General features: G+C 42.2%; 1 protein-coding gene across 1 annotated transcript in view; it reads right to left on the bottom strand.

Annotated features, from left to right (window-relative positions):
- Positions 1-7,290: 7,290 nt before the first annotated feature.
- Positions 7,291-23,741, bottom strand: part of tada1 (transcriptional adaptor 1) — a 52,927-nt gene continuing 36,476 nt past the window's right edge. Inside the window, exon 8 of the mRNA XM_048601979.1 lies at positions 7,291-8,309. Within this exon, the coding sequence (XP_048457936.1) occupies positions 8,160-8,309 (150 nt within the window). The 3' untranslated portion in view covers positions 7,291-8,159. The remainder of the gene's footprint in view (positions 8,310-23,741) is intronic.

The raw sequence follows: 23,741 nt of genomic DNA, 5'->3' as shown, positions 1-23,741 counted from the left end.
TCTTATTCATATCCTGACTACTGCTAGGAGGTCTGTACACAACTCCCATCATGGTCTTTTATCCTTTGTGGTTCCTCAACTCTACCCACAAAGATTCTACGTTTTTCGACTCCATATCACTTCTTGCTATCAATTTAATTTCATTTCTTACTAACAAGGCAACACTGCCCCCTTTGCCCAAGGTCTGTCTTTTCGATAGGACTTGTACCCTTGGATATTTAGTTCCCAGCCCTCATCCCTTTGCAGCCACATCTCTGTGATACCTATGACATTGTACCTGCCAATTTCAATCTGTGTTGCAAGCTCATTTACCTTGTTTCATATGCTGCATTTAAGTACAACAGCCTCAGTCCTGCATTGACTGACCCCTTCTCATAGTTGTACCTTGTCTGCTGTGCCTGAAGTTACAATTCCTGACCCAATCCATACTTTCTGTCCTATTACTTAATCTGGAGACTTTAACCTCTGCTGAGCCCTCCCTGCCTTTAACTTTTTCCATAATTTTCCATGCAACTGAACACCTCTCTTCTATTTAAAGTCCTATCCACGGCCTTAGTTATGCAATTCTTCAGGACTCTGGTCCAAGCATGATTCAGATCCCATCAGAACAGCGTACTGGTGCCAATGACCCATGAATTCAAACCAGTTTCTCCCACACCAATCTTTGAGCCATGTGTTCACCTCTTTTACCTTGTTGGCCCTGTGCCAATTTGTTCATGGCTCAGGTAGCAATCCAAAGATCATTACCTTTTTGGTTCCGCTTTTTAATTTAGCCCCGAGCTGCTCATATTCCCTCAGCAGAACCTCTTTCCTCTTTCGCTCTACATCGCTGATACCTATGTTGACCACGACAACTGGGTTTTCCCCTCCCAGTCCAAGTTCCACTGCAGCCCAGATGAGATGTGCTGAACCCGGATACCAGGCAGGTCACACAGCCTGCAGGACTCTTGATCCTGGCCACAGAGAACAGTGTCTATTCCCCTGACTGTGCTGTCTCCGATTACAACTACATTTCTCTTTTCATCCCCCTCTTTAATGGCTCCCTATACCGTGGTGCTATGGTCAGTTTGCTCATCCTCCCTATACCCCCACTCTCATCCACACAGGGAGCAATGATCTCAAACCTGTTTAGGCAAGCTCAAAGGCTGAGGCTCCTTCAGCACTACATCTTGGATCCCTCTACCTGCCTCGCTCACATACACACCCTCCTGTCCCTGACCACTCACTGGAATCGAGGCAGTTAATCTAAAGGGTGTGACTGCATCCTGAAACACAATGTCCAGGTAACTCTTCCCCTCCCTCATGTGTTCAGTGTTCAAAGCTCAGACTCCAGCTCATCAACTCAGAGCCAGAGTTCCTCAAGCAACTAACACTTACTACAGATGTAGTCACTATGAACTACAAAGGGGTCCACCAGCTCCCACATTATTGCAGGTACAGCACATCACCTGGCCCAGTATCGCTATTTTAATTACTTAGTTCTTATTTAGTTACTTGTCATTTTTAAAAACTTCATACTTTTGCTTTGTAGCCAGGAAATATTTCCCCTATTTACCTCCAATCTGAAAGTAACCCATAATGGATAGTCAAATTCGTAGCTATCATTAACCAATATACTTAAGGTTTACTTGCGATATCACTCTTGCGCTGGGCCCCAATCCTGGGCTACAATTAACTTTTTTTAAAAAAAACCTTATAAACTATGAAAATAAAGAAGCAAGCAAAAAGCACACCGCTAGCCCCTGCACCGACTCCCCATGTTGTCACCAAACTATATACTCACTCGGGCTATCTCTCTCTTTCTCTCTGTGTGTCTGGATGGGATCTCTCCTTCCTGACAGTGCAAAATTTACTGATATTCTTTGGAGTTTAGAAGAATGTGGGATGATCTAATTAAAACCTTCAAAATTCACACAGGGATTAACAGGGCAGACACAGGAAGGATATTTCCCCTAGCTGGTATGTCTAGATCCAGGGAACACAGTCTCAAGTAAGGGTGTGAGTGTTGAAGACTGAGGTAAGGATAATTTCTTCACTCAAAGCAATGAATCCGTGGAATTCCTGCTCCACGTGTTGTGGACGCCCAGTCGTTGAGTATATTCAATACTGAGACCGATAAGTTTCTGCACATTAAAAACATGAAGGGATATAGTAAAAATGTTTTATTTGCAGAAGATCAGCCATCATGTCATGGAATATCAGAGCCAGCGCAAAGAACTGCATAGCCTATCCCACCTCCTGTTTATGTTATTCATTTGTCTGGTTAAACTGCATTTCTGTGAAATCATGTAGAGAAACATATGTAGATAAAAGATTTACAGTCATTGTCTGTTTTGTTCTGGACATCATGCTGGCCATCAGGCGGGACCATAAGTAAGCTACTCTCTACTCCAAATGTTTGCTTCAGAAAATTCCCAAGGGACTGAAGTGAAACTACAGTCTGCCCAGATCCTCGTGGGAAGTTATTCGTGTGATTTTAAAGTTTCAGACCGTTCAGATTTTTGCTGCAATACTGGTAATAGCATGCTATGGCTGACACCACCCACCTATATTTTGTGTCCCAGGCAACCAGTTTGTCCACTGGTGACATCAGCCTGTTCTCTCCCTAAGTTTCACTCTCCTGCTTTAAGAAACTCCTTCAGGCTTTCTTAGAGCAAGCTTTTGGTCATCTTACCCAATATCTCCCCAGGTGGCTTTCCCAAATTGTATTTCATAGATTTCCTGCAAGGCACTTTAGGTGTCTTATGTTAAACACGTCGTACGAGTACAAATTGCTTTTAAGTCAGCTTTTTCCTTCTCCTCAACCCAATGTGGTACACGCTGAGGTAAAGAATAATAAATTTTGCCTCCAGGCTTTTTCCATGTGAACACAAACCTTTTACTGGCAAAATTTGTCAAACGTCCTCTTCCCAATTCATTTCATTTGCTAATTTCAAAGTCAACCCGTCTCACATATATTGGTATCAAAAACAGGGAGGCAGATTATCTTCTGAATGGCTATAAATTGACAGAAGGGAACGTGCAATAAGACCTGGGTGTCCTTGTACACCAGTCGCTAAAGGTAAGCATGCATGTGTAGCAGGCAGTAAAGAAAGCAAATGGTATGATTGGCTTCACAGAAAAAAGATTCAAATACAGGAGCAGAGATGTCTCGCTGTAGTTATACAGGATCTTGGTGAGACAACACCTGGAATATTGTGTGCAGTTTTGTGAGGAAGGATGTTCTTGCTATACAGCCTGTGCAGTGAGCATTTACCAGACTGGTTCCTGGGAATGACGGGTATTTATATTGAGGAGAGGTTGAATTGGTTAAGGTTATATGCACTGGAGTGCAGAAGAAAGGGGGTATGGGGTGGGGTGGGGATCTCATAGAAATTTATAAAAGGACTAGACAGGACAGATGTAGGATGTATGCTCCCAATCGCAGGGAAGTCCAGAACCTGGGATCACAGTCTAAGGAGAATGTAAACCATTTGGACTGAGATGAGCAGAAATTTCTTCACTCAGTGGTGAACCTGAGGAATTTGCTACCACAGAAAGCTGTCAAGGCCAAAATATTGCATGATTTCAAGTTGGACACAGCATTTGGACCTAAAGGGATCAAAGATACAGGGGGATAAAACAGAAACAGGCTATTGAGGTAGCCTTTCTGCTCCTATGATGCTGCTTGGCCTGCTGTGTTCATCCAGCCCTGCACCTTGTTGTCTCGGATTCTCCAGCATCTGCAATTCCTACTATCTCTATTGAGGTAGATGATCAGCCATGATCATGATGAATGGTAGAATAGGTTTGATGGGCTGAATGGCCCACTCGCTTCCCTTTTAAGGGCCCACCCCAAGCAAAAAACAGCTCTGCCTCTTGCCATACAGATGATTTTCCTTTTAATATGCTCATGGAATGATGGTTTTGCTTGCTAGTCCAATCTCTAATTGCCCAGAGGACAGCCAACAGTCAACCACATTGCTGAAGGGTTCTTGAGAGACACACAGGCTAGTCCATGTATGTTTGGCCAATTTCACTCATTAAAGGGCATTAACAAAGTAATTTTTTTGTCTTCGCTGTTAGGCTAACTTTTAAATCTGAGGTCAGATTACACACACAACTGTGGTGTGATGCAAGTTAAGCTAAGCCAAGTTAAAAAGAAATTAATTCCAACAATGTAGTAACTCTAAACTTTTCGCCCATTCATTCAGCCTTAAACAAGTTGCAGTTCAGATTCCTGTTGACACCTTTCATGTCAATCAAATATCAAACTTCTAAATCTGAAGGAGATACTCAATGCAATTTGAACATTTTAAAAAGGGTATAGAGAGAATCCTTTGCTGCAATAATCCCAGGAAATGGCCGAGTGGTATTATCATTGGACTGTTAATCCAGGGACCTCAAGTAATATTCAGGGGCCCAGATGCAAATCCCACCACAGCAGATGGGGGAACTTGAATTCAATAAATATCTGGAATTAAGAGTATAAATGATGACCATGAATTGATTGCTGTGGAAAAATCCATCTGGTTCACTGATGCCCTTTATGGGAACAAAACTGCCATCCTTACCTGTTCTGGCCTACATGTGACTCCAGACCCACAGCCGTGGTTGACTCTTAACTGACCTCTGGTCAATTAGGGGTGGGCTAAAAATGCTGGCCTAGCCAACAATACCCTCATCCCATGAATGAATGAATTAAAACAAAAGCTCTGATGGCTGACAATGTTTTGTTTGGTAATTTAGACTCCATACAAAAAGCTGTGGTAAAAATGGATTTTCATAAATTCTATAGAACCTTCAGTGCAAATCCAAAAGATTAATCTGTCACTAATCTCATCCTGAAGTTGTGGTCAAATTATTTATGGCTGGTTACAGGGTGCAGTAATAGAGATAGTGGGAACACAACATGCAATATAAAAGGAAAACGATACAAAATATAATGGATAGTCATTGAATTCGAACCCAAATGAAGGCTATGAGAAAGCTAAATAAAACCCGAAAGGACCGCAGATGCTGTAAATCAGGAACAAAAACAGACGTTGCTGGAAATGCTCAGCAGGTCTGGCAGCATCTGTGAAGCTATGGGAAAACTATTCCCTTACTTCCTGGGCCAAAACACTGTAAACATTTCAGTTCAGTACAAGACCAACTTCCTTTTGAAAGTTATTTTTGAATTTACTGCCACTGCATCTTCAGACAATACAGCTGAAAGATCTGGAATGCAAGAATCATCTTCTCATGAACGTCTGCCACACATCCTATCACAGGGTCACATGTTGGAAAAGTCGGCATCCAAGACAACCTCACACAAGACAAATTGCTATATATGGCATAAAACTGAATATAATGAATTCAAAGATTGTAGATGGTTAATGAAAGGGGAGCAAAAAAGCAACTTGTACACAAAATGGGAATCATCATTCCAGGTTTTTAAAAAAAACTTGACATTCTCAGCTTTTTACATAGTGTGGACGAAGTGTTGGTCATAAATCATCCTTCTAACATAATTTTGAAAATGCATTTGCAGGTGATTGGAGGGAAGAATTTTTCTCATAAAAAGGAGCTGAGTAGACCATTTTGTCTTTTGAGACTGTTTCACAGCAACACAATTATTTCTCATTTTTTACCTCAACTCCATCTTTCTGCATTTGCCCTGTATCCCTTAATATTCTCATACCCAAAAATCAAACAAGCTCTAATTTGAAGTTACTCACCAACTAAGGATTCAAAGCTTTCCTAGATGGAGAATTCCAGATTCACAGCCCTTTGAGTTATTGCACAATACCAGATCCAAAACAGCCTGTCCCCTAGGTTAGAGACATTCCTAGCTTAGAGACAAATGAAGAATAATCATGACGTAAAATAAGCTAATAAAAAGCAGCACCTATTGATTAGATAGTGGACCACAGTAACGTCACTGGAAAAGTATTCCAGAACCCCAAACCAATGCTCATCCTGAGCTGATAAAATTTAAATGCAATTAATTACTAACTCTTGAAAATAAAATTAGTCTCACTAATGGTGACGAATGACAATTGTCATCAATTGCCTTAAAAACTCATCACGTTCACGACTGTCCCTAGCTGGTCTGGCCTACACGCGACTCCAGACCTTCAGCAATGTGGTTGCCTTTTAACTGTCAACTAATGTGCCTAATAGTTGAAGGGAAATGAGAGATGAGTGACAAATGCCCAAATCCTATGAAAGACTTTTTAAAAATTTCCTTCTCTGCACTAAATTGCCAATTGCAACAAATGCCCAATTTTACCATCTTGTTAATGAAGCACTTTTTCACGGTCACTCAATGCTCCATATTTTCTGGAATAGACGCAGAAGTGGGGTCAAGGAGAGTAAGTGCCTTGTGACTGAAAAAGCATTCCAAAGGGAAATATAAAGGGATTGGTGCCTTGATAGGTCCTTTGGAGTAGGCAAAGATGGTAAATATGGCCTTACCTAGGGAGGATTTAAGATAAGAATTATTCATGCCTCTAGGAAAGCTGAAGGGTACTCTCACATTAGGTTAGGAATCAGGAGTGGCAAAGTACCCAAAGGGGTGAAATGCATCCAATAAGTTGACACAAGATTGAAAATCCAAAACTGGCATAATCAGAGGAAAAAAAAGGAATGGTCTCAATGAACTTTGCAAAAATCAAAACTGTTCTTCTCAGTGCCATAACTTGACAAGTTGTATTATAATAACTATTAACTGTCAGCCCAAAGGTTAATACCGAATACTAAAGCATTTCCTAAATTATAGACAACGTTCCCAACATTTGTGAAGCAATAGAGTTCTATAGGAGAAGGTTTAAGAAAGGGCAAGCATACATTTGACTAAGGTAGCATAATCTGTTCACCCACAACTCAGAGCAATTTGAGTAAGTGAAATTATTATATCAGGAAGTGAATCAACAGGATGGAAACAGCTATATTTTAAGAAATGTCCAGAAGCACTTTTAAGCCATGAACTAATTTAGAGACCAACCTCTTTATAATTCAGCATTATATCAAATCATCAGAACATGCATTCAAAACAAAAAAGATTGGAAAGATACATGTTTTCTAAACTGTATGCATCTTAGATAAGCTTTTTAGACTGAATCATGTTCGAAGAAGTCAGTTTTTGTGGTTATGCAGTTCAACTTCAGAGAAGAAAGTTGGGAAGTTTTACAACATCACTTAAGGATGTTTGATTTTGGTATATTTAAATTTTACTGAATGAACACTTGTGTTTTTGCACAGAGACTCCAAAAAGCATTAAAAAAAAACATACACACTAGTCTATCCAAGAAAAGACATTAGTATTAATACTGATCAACTGCAGTCAATTTATTGTATAAAAATAAAATTCTCGCAGTGTCATTATACTGTGTTGGCAATCTTAAACCTCAAGCCATTCTGCCTATTGAATGAGATATCTATACTCAGTTGAAGTGTTTATGAAAAACTACCGATGAACAAAGAAGAATCTGAAACTTAGTACCAAGGTTTCATCTGTAGACAGGTATTAGACAAAACTGACAAACCATGCAAGCCTTCAAATTATGGTGTGGAATATTCAGTACAAACCCTTGCTCAAAGCAGTCTGTTTGAAATTCCATCCCATACTTTACCAGAGGAGTAAACACAAACCAGTTTATTTTAGATACATCCACACCTCTGATGTAACAGCAAGAATTTCAGAACATCTGTACATGAATATCACGCTCACTAACTTCAAGGCAGTACACTTTAAAAGCAGACAAAAAGTTATTTAAACTGGCCTCTGATGTTTGCAGGTAAACCTCAGCAATGTACATATCTTAATTGACAGATAAACCAACTTCTATGAGAATTATGAACACTTTGAACAAAATTGTTACAATTTACATACTTCACGACATATTGCCAATGAGGCTTCTCACCATAATGAAAGCAAAATACTGGGTATGCTGGAAATCAGAAGCAAGCACAGAAAATGCTGGAGAAACTCAGCAGGGAAAAAGAGTCATATTTCTCTCTCAGAGATGCTGCCAGATCTGTGTTTGTTTCAGACTTCTCAACATTGCAGACTCTGATTGGTGATGACAGACACGGACAAAAGGTTGAGGAGAAATCAGACTTAATGCAATGATTACTGCATTCGTTCACAGTGGGGGCAATGCATGCTCTGATCACTAGCATTTGGCCCAAACCAGTCAACAAACAAGTCCCTCCTTGACTGCTAGCCTCTGACGGTGGATCTTATCCTGCTCCAACTCTTCATGACTAGGATGCCAGAGTCTTGCTAGTATCCTTTCAATATTCAAGGCATAGACTGTGTGGGCTGGAATCACTTCTCTGTGCACCTACAAAGAAAAACATACAGTAAATACAAAGGAAATCAATGACAGATTATAAATTAGAATATTTCAAATTTTGAACAGATTTTATGGTGTCATATAGTAACTCTATATACTTCCAAGTTGTGTCTAAGAACTGTCCTCAAAAACTTTAAAAAGGTGAACAACCAAGGTGCAAAATATAATTGAGTATTAGAGAACCAGCAGTAATTTTCTGACCCTCCTTTTGATGTTATCTCGAAATTAGTTAAACTTTTATACATGTTTGTCTCTTAAGAGAGTCAAAGAAAGTAATATCTATCCACCCAGTTGGTTCCCCACCATTGATTTAATACAGGTTGCTCCGGTATTACGGAATAGTTGCGTTCCTGTGCGATCTCATGCTATAGAGAATCACACTATAGAAAATCATTACAGAAAAATTACACTATAGAAGATCACCATAGAAAATTGCTATACCCATACAACAGAAAGCCCATGTATTCCAAAAAGCGTTCACTAATCTGTCAATCGTGTTATAGCCAATTCGTGTTGATGAAACATGCATAATAGCTGAATTACCTGTATTACCAACTCCATCAGGTAAATATAATTATATGCTTAAGGTTATTATATAAACCTTTTAAGTCATTTTAAAATCAATCTGTTTGGACATGGAATGATACACATGCAGGTCAGGAATTTGAAACTAAACATCCTGGTACAGAGATAGTAGGAACTGCAGATGCTGGAGAATCCGAGACAACAAGGTGCAGGGCTGGATGAACACAGCAGGCCAAGCAGAATCATAGGAGCAGAGAGGCTGACGTTTCGGGCCTAGACCCTTCATCAGAAAAGGGGGAGGGGAACGGCCTCCAACCTCATCGTTCCCCAACCTCGCACTGCCCGCTTCTATCTCCTTCCCAAAATCCACAAACCTGAATGCCCTGGTCGACCCATTGTCTCCGCCTGCTCCTGCCCCACCGAACTGATCTCAACTATCTAGACTCCATTTTCTCCCCCTTGGTCCAGGAACTCCCTACCTATGTCCGTGACACCACCCACGCCCTCCACCTCCTCCAGAACTTCCAATTCCCCGGTCTCCAACACCTCATCTTTACCATGGACGTCCAATCCCTCTACACCTGCATTCCCCATGCAGATGGCCTTAAGGCTCTCCGCTTCTTCCTGTCCCGCAGGCCCGACCAGTCCCCCTCCACTGATACCCTCATCCGCTTAGCCGAACTCGTCCTCACACTCAACAACTTCTCTTTCAATTCCTCCCACTTCCTACAGACAAAGGGGGTAGCCATGGGTACCCGCATGGGCCCAAGCTACGCCTGCCTCTTTGTAGGTTACGTGGAACAATCCCTCTTCCGTACCTACACCGGCCCTAAACCCCACCTCTTCCTCCGTTACATTGATGACTGTATCGGCGCCGCCTCGTGCTCCCACGAGGAGCTCGAACAGTTCATCCACTTCACTAACATCTTCCACCCCAACCTTAAGTTTACCTGGACCATCTCTAACACCTCTCTCCCCTTCCTGGACCTCTCTGTCTCCATATCGGGCAACTACCTAGAAACCGATATTCATTTCAAGCCCACCGACTCCCACAGCTACCTAGAATACTCCTCCTCCCTCCCACCCACCTTCCTGCAAAAATGCTATCCCCTATTCCCAATTCCTTCGCCTCCGCTGCATCTGCTCCCAGGATGAGGCATTCCACTCCCGTACATCTCAGTTGTCCTCGTTTTTCAAGGACCGTAACTTCCCCCCCTCGGTGGTCGAGAACGCCCTCAACCGTGTCTCCCACATCTCCCGCACCTCATCCCTCACACCCCGTCCAAGCAATTAGAACCAAAAAAGAATCCCCCTCGTCCTCGCGTACCACGCCACCAACCTCCGGATCCAACGCATCATCCTCCGACACTTCCGCCATCTGCAATCCGACCCCACCACCAAAGACATCTTTCCCTCCCCACCCTTATCTGCTTTCCGGAGGGACAACTCTCTCCGTGACTCCCTTGTCCGCTCCACACTCCCCTCCAGCTCCACCACACCCGGCACTTTTCCCTGCAACCGCAGGAAGTGCTACATCTGCCCCCATACCTCCTCCCTCACCCCCATCCCAGGCCCCAAGAAGACTTTCCACATCAAGCAGATGTTCACCTGCACATCTGCCAATGTGGTATACTGCATCCGCTGTACCCGGTGTGGCTTCCTCTACATCGGGGAAACCAAGCGGAGGCTCGGGGACCGCTTTGCAGAACACCTACACTCGGTTCGCGACTGGGAACTGCACCTGTTTGTTGCGAACCATTTCAACTCCCCCTCCCATTCCTCAGACGACATGTCCATCCTGGGCCTCCTGCAGTGCCACAACGATGCCACCCGAAGGTTGCAGGAACAGCAACTCATATTCCGCTTGGGAACCCTGCAGCCCAATGGTATCAATGTGGATTTCACAAGCTTCAAAATCTCCCCTCCCCCTACCGCATCCCAAAGCCAGTCCAGCTCGTCCCTGCCTCCCTAACCTGTTCTTCCTCCCACCTATCCCCTCCTCCCACCTCAAGCCGCACCTCCATCTCCTACCGACCAACCTCATCCCGCCCCCTTGACCTGTCCGTCCTCCCTGGACTGACCTATCCCCTTCCTAACTCCCTACCTACACTCACCTTTACTGGCTCCATCCCCGCCTCTTCGACCTGTTTGTTTCCTCTCCACCTATCCTCTCCTCTATCCCTCTTCTATCCGCCTCCCACTCTCTCCCTATTTATTTCAAAACCCCCTTCCCCTCCCCCTTTTCTGATGAAGGGTCTAGGCCCGAAACGTCAGCCTCTCTGCTCCTATGATGCTGCTTGGCCTGCTGTGTTCATCCAGCCCTGCACCTTGTTATCCTGGTACAGAGGTTGGGACACTCCATTGTGCCATAAGATGATCATATTAAGCATTTATGATAACAAAAGTAGGAAAAGCATTATAGGAAAATGGAGATGCTGGAGAATCTGAGATAACAAGGTGTAGAGCTGGATGAACACAACAGGCCAAGCAGCATCAGAGGAGCAGGAAAGCTGACATTTCGGGCCTAGACCCTTCTTCAGAAAAGGGTTTCTAGGCCCGAAACGTCAGCTTTCCTGCTCGGCCTGCTGTGTTCATCCAGCTCTACACCTTGTTATAGGAAAATGGAAACAGGGTTATGCCATTTAGTCCTTGGATCTGCTTCATCATTTGACCACGGCTGATCTGTTGCATCTCAACTTCATTTAGTTGTCTTTGGTCCAGATCCCTCAATGCCCAGCAAAAATACATCAAATCTCAGTTTTGATATTTAATATATTTTTACTTTATTTTTGGTTATGAATTGAGAAAAGAACTGTTTTACAACAAAGAGCTGAGGAAGGAACTGTTATACTTTTAAAAAGTAAGTGACAACTAATTTTGGGTTGTACTTACACTGTTGCTTTGCAAGCAGTCGGGGAAGGTGCAAAAGGAGACTGGGGTGTGTACGCAAAGTGAGAGTTGGCTGGCAACAAGTTGCTGATGGGTTTATAGAATTGTGATCACTTGTGAATGCCAAAGATCAATTTGATGACAGGGGTAGCAGATTTAAAACACAGTTGAGGAAAAATTACTTCTCTCAAAGGGTCATGAATCTGTGTCAGTTTCTAGCCACACCCAAATGCTCCAATTGTTCCAGCATCCATAATCTTTCAGGGAGTTCCATCATCTTTTTCATGAAAATGTGCTCCTGAATAAGCACAGCATGGTGGCTCAGTGGTTAGCACTGCTGCCTCACAGCACCAGGGACCCAGGTTTGATTCCACCCTAAGGTGACTGTCTGTGTGGAGTTTGCACATGTGATTCCGCTGGGTGCTCCGGTTTCCTCCCACAGTCCAAAGATGTGTGAGTTAGATTGATTGGCCGTGCTAAATCGCCCAGTGTCCAGGGATACGCAGGGTAGGTTGACCATGGGAAATGCAGGATTACAGAGATGGGGTGGATCTGGGTGGGATGCTTTTCAGCAGGTCAGTGCAGACTTGATGGGCTAAATGGCCTCTTTCTACAGGGATTCTACAACAATGCTCCTGAATGACGTAGTTATAAATTTAAGATCATTTTCTCTTGCTCTTAATTCCTCACTGTTTTTCCATACTGACCTTATCAAATGTGTTTAACATCTTACTGACTTTGATCAGCTCTGTCCTCAATCCCCTAAGATCCAGAAACATTTTGGTAAATATTTGCTGCACTTCTTTCAAAACCAATATATCATTTTCTCAGGTGGAGTGCTCAAACTTGAACATGGTAATCCAACGTTTCCAAAATTACTACACAACTGCATTGACATACAGAGGGATCTAGGCGCACAGGTTCACAGATCGCTGAAAGTGGCAAGACAGATGGATAAGGTAGTCAAGAAGGCATACAGTGCATTTGCCTTCATCAGCCAAGCCACTGAATATAAAAGTGTGCAAGTTACGTTACTGCTGTATAAAACTTAGGCCACATTTGGAATATTGCATATAGTTCTGTCACCACACTACCAGAAGGACGTGGAAGCTTTGGGGAACATGCAGAGGAAGTTTACCAGGAAGTTGCCTGGTCTGGAGGGTTTTAGGTAGGAGGAGAGGTTGAATAAACTTGGATTGTTTTCACTGGAACGACGAAGGGTGAGGGATGGCCTGATAGCGGTCTGCAAAATTATGAGAAGCATAGATACGATGGATGGTCAGAGGTTTCTTCACAGAGGGGAAAAGGTGAACTCCAAGAAAGCACAGGCTCATGGTGAGGGAGGGAAAGTTTAGGGAAGAAGTACAGGGAAAATTTTTCACACAGAGGGTGGTGGCTACCTGGAACACACTGCCAGTGGAATTCGTAGAAACAGGCACATTAGTAACACTTAAGGTGTATCTTGATAGACACGTGACCGGGAGGTGAACAGAGGGATAGAAACCGTATATGGGCAATAAGTAGTGGGTCTAAATAAGGATTAGAATTGGCGCAGGCTTGATGGTCTGAAAGGCATGTTCCCATGCAGTATTGTTTTTTGTAAATCAAATTACTCATTTTTGTTATATAAATTGAACAGACTTGCCAAATAATCATCAGTGATAAGTGAGCTGACATTCTCTGAAATGATGCCAACTTGCTTTCTAATATGTTTTGAAGATAAAACTGATATGTCAGATTTCTGAATTCAGGTTATATTATATAAGATGTCTGCTGCAAAGCTGCTAGGCATTCTGAAACATTATTAACTCCTATGGAACAATAATGAATTTGGATCCAATACAGATTTGAGTGCATATCTAATTGAGAGACACCGATCGAATGGTCAACAGACCAGCTTCCCTTAAAGCGGTAAAATTCTTACAGAAAGTGTTAGTGGGTGGTAGGAGTAACATTGGGGTTACTGATGTAAAGCTCTTATGGAACCACTTCTTATACACAAAATCTGACTGCCTATTAGTCATCCCAATTATTCCTGTAAATGATATAAATTGTTTGAAACTTGCCCACCCAGAGGAAGATTTTTTTCCTCCTGCTTCCTGCTGCAGTAAAGAGCTCAGAGCACTGAAGTTCAACCCCATCTAACATCAAATTATCGATTGTGTTTGTAAGTACACAGACGTAAATTAGCAAGTCCTTAATTATTCCAGTTCCCTCCCTTAACCCACAAATCATCTTTAATTGAGCTAACATTTATATAATCCTCAAATGAGTTCGCAATATCTCAGGGCATCCAGCAACTTGCACTAGAGGCGGCATTTTGTACAGCACAGTATTAAACAATGCATATCACTCTCAGGGTCATGCTAATAATTATGGTTTTTTTTCTCATTTTGATTAATTAATTGTTAGGGCTGGACAAAAGTGCTACTATTGTCCCACCTGTCCTAGGAAAGGTGGTGATGAACCACGGCATGTGTGATGTAGCTACACCCACAATGGAGTTAGATAGGAAGTTCCAGGATTCTGACCCAGCAATATTGAAGCAACATCATTAGGGCTCCAAGCGAGGATGCTGACTTGGAGGTAGCGTTCCCTTGTCCTTCTAGGTAGTAGCTCACAGGACTGAAAGGTGCTGCTGACAGGGGCTTTGAGAGTTTACGCAGAGCTTCTTGAAGATGATACATTGCTGCTACAATGCACCAATGATGAAAATCTGAATATTTAAAATAGTACTTGGATGCCAAAATTGGCTCCTTTATTCTGGACAATGTCAAGTGCTCCAACACACTCATGACTTGTTCCTTGGAGATATAATGAAAAGGCTGTAAGAAATTAGGCAGTATGGAACACAACACAATGCAAGGTATACTTTGTGTGATGAACTGTGATGGATTGACGGATCTGTGACAGATTGGAGAAGACCAGTTGTCTTGTCACCTTCTACAAGCCAACTCTGGCAACATTGTACTTTAGGAGTAAAGAGTGTTGATACTGAGCCATGCTTCGAAATGAACATAAAGTCACCTACTAGAATATATGCTGTGCCCATGTTAACCTCAGTGCTTCAGCAGTACTTCCAGCTGGTGTTCAACATGAACAGTTATGTATCCATCAACTGAGAGAGGCTGTGGTACTAAGCAGCAAAAGGCTTTGTTTCCCACATATAACCTGATCTCATGAAACTTCATGGGGTCCACAGCCTATGCTGAAAGCTTCAAAGACCACTCCCTTTCACCAGGAAAAGCGGCCATACTGGTGGGGGTAGAACATAGTCAAGGATGGAGATGTCTGCAATGATGGCTAAAAAGGTACGACTCGGAGAGCATGATTATATCAGATTGTGCTCGAGTTGTTTGTGTGACACTTCTCTCACAGGTCTCAGACATTAGCAAGTAGGACCAGGTTACATATATTTGCTGTGCCCAGTGCCTAGATCAATGCCAGCCTACCTTAAGATTTTATCTATTCAGTTTCAGAGCAGGTCAATTCCACTGTGAATCTTACTAGGCTACTTCAGATGGTAGATACGAATTAAGCAGTTTGCTGCGGATCTGCAGTCGCATAATGGCTAAGACAGATGAAGTCTTTCCAGAAAGGACATTAGTAAACCAGATGGGAATTTTTAACAATCCATTCGCTTCATAGTCACCATCCGATTCTAGTTAATTAAATAAATCAGGAATACAAAAAACATTTAAATTTCCAGCTTTCCCCTGAATTTAGGAAAGATCATTAATCTAGGCCCCTGCATCAACTGCACACTAATATAATTAATATATCAGCATAACCTTTGATTTGAAAAATTCATTTGGGTTTATTTAGCATGTTCCAAAGTTCCACATTTACATGTTATAGCCGTGAGCTGTCGTCTTCTTGTCTTAGCTACTATTCCAAAGCACTTTACAGCCAATGAAGTGTTGTTGAAATGCAGTCACTGTTGTAAAGCAGTAATGAACTTGGACACAAAACCATTTTGAGATCCCCTCTGTCCTGTTAATCTGAAAATCTAAATCAAGTTTAAGATGACACATGATCACCTCCACCGAAACACTAGGAACAACAAGTTTATCTTTGATCCCTGCCACAAACCCCATTCCCTTGACACCAAGCCATTCAACTCTATTCACAACTTCAACATTCTATTCAACCTAGAGTGGAGCTTCTGAACAGTCATCCACTCCATAATATTATAGAATTATAAACAGATTCATTTTGGTGGGAAGAACATGAACAGACAATATAAACTAAGGGTTGCGTTCTAAAGAGGTGCAGGAGCAAAGATACCTGCATGTATATGTGCATTAGTAATTAAAGATGTCAGGTTAAAAAAAATGCATACCCTATTATTGTAAAGAGTATAGAGTACCTTATCTGTACTGGATTGCTTGCTTTGTTGCATTAGAGTGTAGTTGGGGTTTACTGAAACAAAGTTAGATGAAAGAGGGAGGAGATGATCGGTCCCTCATTTTCATTCATTTTGGCTCTTTCATATCAAAGTAAGGTCTTAGGGAATTTGGGGCATAAGGGGAAAGAGAAGCCAATGGGACAGGAGACTCTGGGATCAGAAACAGTGAAAACATGACATCACAAGAGAAGCTGCAAGTTAATAGGTTGGTTAAGTAATTGATAATTTGAATACCTTTCCAGATTGCTTTGAGATTAAAGGTAAATTGGAGAAATATCTTATAGATTAGAAACTAAAAACCTGTGGAAATTGAAAAAATACAAATTAAAATCTAATTAAATAATTTAGAGATGCAGGACCAGGCATCAGAACTTCTGAGGAAGGGTCACCGGACCTGAAACGTTAACCCTGATTTTTTTTTTTCTTCACAGATGCTGCCAGACCTGCTGAGCTTTTCCAGCAACTTTGTTTTTGTACTATCCAAATGGTGTATACCACAGAGGGAAAAGCTCCACTTCATAGACAAAAATAAGCCATTAACTACTGAATAGATCAGGGACAGCATAAAATTAAAAAGGAAGGACTTACAAAAATGCAAGAACAGCACAGATCCTGCTGTATGGGAAAGATACAAAGGCCAACAAAAGGCTAGTAAATGGGATTATGAAAAAAAACTTGGCAGGGACATCAAATTCAATAAGAAAAAAAATGGTTAAATAAAGGGAAAGTGGGTGGTCAGGAGCAAAGTTGGCCCAGTAAAGACTGAAAGTGGCATCATCAATGATTATGGGAAATGGCAGACATGCTGAATAGTTACTTTGCCTCACCATTTACAGTAGGAAAGGAGGATATCTTGCCAGATGTCCCAAAGAAATTCATAGTAAATCAAGACGTGGAGATGCCGGTGTTGGGCTGGGGTGGACAAGGTCAGAAGTCAGATGACACCAACAGGTTTACTTGAAATCACAAGCCTTTGACGCATTGCTCCTTCGTCAGAAGAAGTGACAGAGAAGCACACAGGCACAAAATTTATGGGCAGAAAGATCAAAAGATCGCACAAATGGTATCAGTGGAGTGTCAACAGGCTGAATAATAACTTTCTTCACATGATCAAGCGTGTCAGACAGTGTGAGTAAAATGTCAATAGCTGAATAACAAGCGAATGAATGACCTATAATCCAATTAAATGAGGCAGAGAGATAATTACAAAAAATTAAAAATAAGGTGGTGCTGGAGACAAACCAAATGAGTGGAGTAACATGACAGGTATAACAGTCACATGCCAAGGGTCTAACCAAAGTAACGAGTAATCCAAAACTGTACAAACTAATTAAGGTACAGAGATCATAACAATTTATCAAGGTGATAGTGTCAAAACAGGACAGTAAGGAAGATTTTACAGATACAGAACAGTGTAGTGGGGTCACATATAGAGCAACATGAACCCAAGATCACTGCTGAGGTTGTCTTCATGGGCCGTCATACAGAACAGAATGGACTACTGCAGAGAGGCATACCGATAACTGAACAACCAGTAACATTACAGACTGAAGATTTCAAGATCATGAAAGCTTTGGACAGAGTAGACAGAAGAAACCTTTTCACCGTGCGAGTGGCTTGAGCCTGGAATGCATTGCCTGGATAAGTGATAAAAGCAAGTTCATTAAGACATTCAAAAGGACATTAAGTGATTATTTGAAAAGAAACAACATGCAGGGGTACGGGGAAAATGAAGAAGGTTGGCATTAAGTCCTAATGCTCATTTAGAAAGCTGATGTGGATGCAATGGGCCAAATGGTCTCCTTCCCTACGGTAACATTTCTGTGTACCATTTACTTCATTCTAACATTGTGTCCACCTCCATTCATCTGCTCAAAACCTTCCTCACGTCTTTGCTTGCTCCAGGTTCAGCTGGTCTCCTGGTTAGCCTACAATTCCCCATAAACTTCAGCTCATATAAATCTCTGCCTGCAGCCTATCCTGTCTATTGTAACATGGTCCCACTTATTAACCATCCTCAGTTCCTACGCAGATAATACTGCAGACTAAACACTGTTTATAAATCTAAAACAACTTTATTGTTTTGTTAAACCAGTCATACATCAACTAGACAACTCCGGGTTCTTCTGATTTTTATCCACCCGACCATATGAAACCAGACTCTGTTCTTTAGTCTCCAAGTTTTGGAAATTCATAAGAAACCTCTCCACCACCGTCTCCCAAGTCTTTCCTTTCAGCTCACTTCTTCTAACAAGTTCTTTAGTCACTGGTCCAAGTTTCTCATTCATTCTGGTGAACATTTGATTGCACTTTGAGGTGATTATTTGCATTAATGGTGTTCCACAAATGCAAGTTGTTGAAATTCTTAACACACAGTGTTTGCCTCATGTATACACAGCTCAAAAGCTCCAGTTGCTCTCCAATGCACAAACGTCATTCTTAGTTTGGTATCCTGTAAACCGAATCTAAGAACTGAAGGTACTGTGGTAGCTATTGACAAGAGGCCGGAATTTGTTAGAGAATCTGAACCAGTGCTGTTCCAAAACCTATTATTTTCATGAAGTCTTGTAAAGATCTGAGATGGTGCAAAAACACAATGTAAAGCATTGGGAATAATAAACTTTTGTTTGTGAAAAAATACGTGCATGAAAATGTTTCCTTTCTTTTTGAAGCCTGTCTGTTACGTGAATGCTTTGGAAGACTGCAAAATAATTGAGGCGTTGTTGCATTTCTCCATACAGGCAATTTGTCAGTGAGAAAATGTCTTTATTCTTCCAAATAGTAGATCACTATTGCCAAGTCTCTCTCATCCAGAAGCTTCAACTATTGGGAAATGTGAATAAATTACAGTGAACATTTACAGGACTACCCACTCAACAACAATGCCAATAAGTTGTTGCAGGATCTGTGCAGACAGAGACAGAGTTCCATTTCATGACCGATGTGGCTCTTTTTCAGAGCTGAACAGTGTTAAACTCTGGGCTTCATTATACTTTTGACAGAGGCACAGACCTAGTGCAAAAAGTAATTTGATTATTAATGATGGTGAAAGAGAAAAACAGATGTAATAATAGTGTAAATTAAGGTGTGAAAGGGAGGAAATAGGTCCCCTCTATGGAACCAATTACATAAACAAAACAAGGCTGTGGGAGAGAGGAGAGAATGTATAAAAATGTAAAATAGTAACTTCAGAAACTGATTGCATTAAGTCTAAGTTCAATATTGAGACCTCAAGGCTGTAAAGTGCCCAAGTGGAAAATGAGGTGTGCGAGCTGGAGGCTGTGCTTTGTTGGAACATTGCAAGAGGGCCACGACAGAAATGTTAGCATGAGACCAAAGTGGTTTATTGAAACGGCAAGCAACTGGGAGGTCAGGGTCAGTTCCATGGACAGAGTGGATGTATTCCACAAAGCAATCACCCAGTCTCTGTTTCATCTTGCCAAAGAAAAGGAGACTGCACTGTGAGCAGCGAATACAGTGGACTAGTGTAACAACTCAGGAAGCCTGACTGGAAAGGAACATTGTTATTTCTTGAACACCCAAATAGAGCCACTATGTACACAGGCTAGTCCCAGGCCAGGACAGACAGTTCTGAAGGTCCATCCCTGGGTCTGCTTTCTTGGTTTTTAAAAAAAAAGATACCACCTGCTCAGGGATGTCAGCCATACCTGAAGCGGGTAGGACTTGAATTCGAAGTCTCCCAAGCTCAGAGACAGGGTGCTACCACTGTGCGACAAAGGCCTCTTGGGTCTGCTATATAAAAGTCTCAGGTGATGAGTTCCAGCTAGGCAGGCCATTGCCAATCAATGAGGGAATGCATACTCAACAGGGTCTACCAGGGGATTAATTAGTGATTCCCTATGGACCTTGTAGAGTTTACACATCCACACCAGCACCCCCCTCCAACTTCAAAATCCAAGAGGTCCCCTTTGCTTTCTTGCATTGTTCTGCCCACAACCCCATTCCTGGTGTTTTCTGGGGCTGGTTGGTGGGGTAGGGGTTTGCATCAGTAGGCAAAGGTCTCTTTTGTGAAGACCGAAGAGGCACTGTAGGGGGATCACCCCTGGTGGCAACCTCTGACTGACTTACCTGCTTCCGTCTCCATCTCGGACTCCAACTCCTCACAGTCCTCAGGAGTGGCTCTCAAGCTTTTAGTGGCAGAGCTACAGTGTAGTGTGTCTGTTGAAACAGTCGCTTCTGTGGAGGTGGTTGATGCGGTTTTTGTAGTTATCTCCCTGGTTTTAACCGTGTACGATATTGGCCCTTTTTTAAAAAAAGTATAACGCCCAGAATCCATGGCAAGCCATCAATGAAGGTCCTTTCGTGGACCATATGCAGTCAGAGTCATACAGCACATATCTCCTGGTTTAAAATCTCTGATTGGTCTAAGTCCATTATGGCCCCTATTTTTGAGCTTCTGGTTTTAATTCAACCTTGCTGCCCAAGTTTGGGAAAGTCAGGAAAGCCTAGTCCAAAGGAGTCAGCCTATTAATAGTTCCAGCAGTTGAAGAGGAAATGTGCAAGCTTTGTTTCCAAAGACAGTGTAGTTTACTTTCTCATGCTATTTTTGAATACCTGGACTGCCTGCTTTGCCAGGCCATTTTAGGACTGGTGGTAGGCCTTCATCTGGATGTGCCTTACCCAATTTGTTTTCATAACAATTTGAAACTCCTCGCTGGTAAACGGAATTCTGTTGTCTGTTACAAGGACCTCGGGTATATCATGCATACTAAAAGATTGATGGAGTTTCTCTGCAGTTTTGTGAGAGATAGTAGAGGCCATTTGGTGCACATTAGTCCAGTTTGAATGGACGCTAGTGATAATCACGAATGCAGAGCCCATAAATGGGCCTGGGAAATCTGCATGTACTTGCCCCCAGGGTCTCCACAGCCAGTCCGAAGGGTGCCATGAGGCTGCTGATGGAGTTTTCTGGTTTTACTGCACTGCTCAATCAGGTTTTTGGTACCAGTGTCTATGCCAAGCCACCAAACATAGCCTCCTGCAAGCATTTTCATTTTAGATTTTTCTGCGTGGCCATCGTGCAAGTGCTGAAGTATTGGCCACTGGCCTGCATACAGGACAGTTATCTGGGTTCCCCACAAGATAATGTCATCTTCTATGCTCAACTTTTAAGATATATAGTTTCAACTTGTCCAAAGATGCCCTTGTAGGATGACATGACATAGCTTCATCAACGAAAGGTCCTTTTGAATCCAAGCCTGGATTTGCTTGGCAGGTATTGAATTTAGGATGGACATTTTACCAAAGTATTGTTTCATCTTCAGAGGTGATTGTTGGCTGCTGGGTAACAGGAGGCAGCTCAAGGCATCTGCATTGGCTTTATGTTTCCCTGGATGACATTCCAAGGTATATACATAAGCACAGAATTGTTGCGCCCAGTTTTGGATCCAGGCTGATGCAATGTGAAGAACTGCCCTTTCTTCCCTTGAAGAGGCCCAGCAAAGGTTTGCGATCTGTTATTCTGGTGTAATGTTGACTATAGACATACTGGTGGAATGTTTTCACTGTGAATACCAGGGCCAAACTACCTTTCTCAATCTAGGTATACTTCCTTTCTGCCTTTGCCAGGGTTCGTGGTGTGTACACAACTGGACATTCTGTGCCACTGTCCTAACAGTGTGATAATACTGCCCCTACTGCATAGCGGGAGATAACGCAAGTACAATGAATGGTCTCAGGGGGTCATAATGGGCTAATATATTTGTTGACAGTAGTTGTTGTTTGACATTTGCAAAGACTCTCTCGTGCATTTGCCATGACAATTTCTAACTTTTTTTAGCAGGACACGGAGGGGTGCCAGTAGGGTCATCAAGTTGTTTACACTTCCCACTGTAATTTATGAGATCTGAAAAAGATTTTGAATCTGTTGCGTCCTTTGAAGTCAGAGTTCTTTTTATGTACTTCACATTCTGTTCAATAGGGTGTAGTCCATCCTTGTCAATCTGTACCCAAGGTCCATTACCTCATTTACCTAGAACACACAAAGCTGTGGATGGTACCATCTACGTATCCCTGAAGCTCCTGAGCCATTTTTTCTGTGTTTTCACAGGAAAGGGCCAGTTCTATGGCTTTCTTGCCTGGGACAGTCAGATCTACAGACCCGGAGTCTTTTTTTAATACATTTTCTAACCAAACTGTTCACAGGTTACAACATACTTCTGGAGCAAGTGGGATTTGAACCCGGGCCTCTGGGTCCAGGAGTAGAGATACTACCACAAGAGCCCTCAGCATGGGCCTTGTAGGGGTTACCACTGAAAGGCAGAAAGATTAGCATTTATATAGCACAGAACATTACTATACCCAAAACCACTTTATAACCAACAAAATGCAATACTTTGCCAGTTTTGTACATCCTGCGGAAGGGTAGAGTCCGAGGAGCACACATTAACTAATGTTTCTTCCCAACCAAGCATTAAAGGTTTCTGACCTGTCTTTTGTCTCCAGCAGCGTGGCTGCTATCTGAAACTCCACATGAAAGATGTTGGCAATAAATGTTGACATAAAACGTCATGAGTTTTTCCCGGTTTATTGCCAGTAGCCTCGTTGTGTGGCAGGTGACTGAAGAGAAGCTGTTATTCAGCTGAGTACCTGCAGGGGGACCTGAATCAATGGAGAGCTGCGGAATAAGTATAAACCCACTCTACCAAACGCCATGTTTCTTCTACAACACTGACTTGACAGCCTTTGGGGTGGGACAGTACTTTATCCTCTTTTCTCTAATTATGTGGCCATCCTCCTTTTTGGTCTTATTTATTAAAAAAAAAGCTTGCAGAGCCGGTATCAAATTTAGAAGGTTTTAAAGCTGAAATATCTGGAACAAATACAAACATACATCCCTAGTTTTACTGAGATCAAATATTATGACCTCAAAGCTGTATTTCGAAAATTATTCAATTGCAAAGTATATCAGGCTGTTAAATAATGTGATTGCAAAGAGTTCTATTTGAACATTGTAAGTCATTGCTCGAGCTGAATATTTTTGGCCACTTTACTACTGGATCACAGTTCTTCACTTTGCCTATTTCAAGTAATGTAGAAACACAGAAGAAAGGAGCAGGCCATTTGACCCTTCAAACTGCTCCACCATTTAATACGATCATGGATGATCATTGAGCTCAATACCCGGATCCTGCCCTCTCCTGTATCCTTTGGCCCCTTTAGCCAAAAGTGAAACATCTCCCTTCTTCTTGAAAACACAATGTTTTGGCCTCAACCACTTTCTGCGGTCATGAGTTCTACAGGCTCACCATTATTTGGGTCAAGAAATTTATCATCATTTTACGATACAGGGAAGATCTCTAATGAAACATCTGAGGGGGAGGCGATGGCCTAGCAGTATTATCGCTGGACTGTTAAGCCAGAGATGCAGATAACATTCTGGGGACCGGGATTCGAATCCTGACACAGCAGAATTCAATAAAATATCTGAAATTAAGAATCTGATGATGACCATGAATCCATTGTCGATTGTTCCAAAAACCCATCTGGTTCACTAATGTCCTTCAGGGAAGGAAAACTGCCATCCTTACCTGGTCTGGCCTACATGTGACTCCAGACCCACAGCAAGTGGGGTTGAC

The sequence above is a fragment of the Rhincodon typus genome, chromosome 10, assembly GCF_021869965.1.
Source record: "Rhincodon typus isolate 14 chromosome 10, sRhiTyp1.1, whole genome shotgun sequence".
Lineage (NCBI taxonomy): Eukaryota > Metazoa > Chordata > Chondrichthyes > Orectolobiformes > Rhincodontidae > Rhincodon > Rhincodon typus.
The sequence above is the reverse complement of the archived record's forward strand: the minus strand, read 5'-3'. Positions and strand labels throughout refer to the sequence as shown.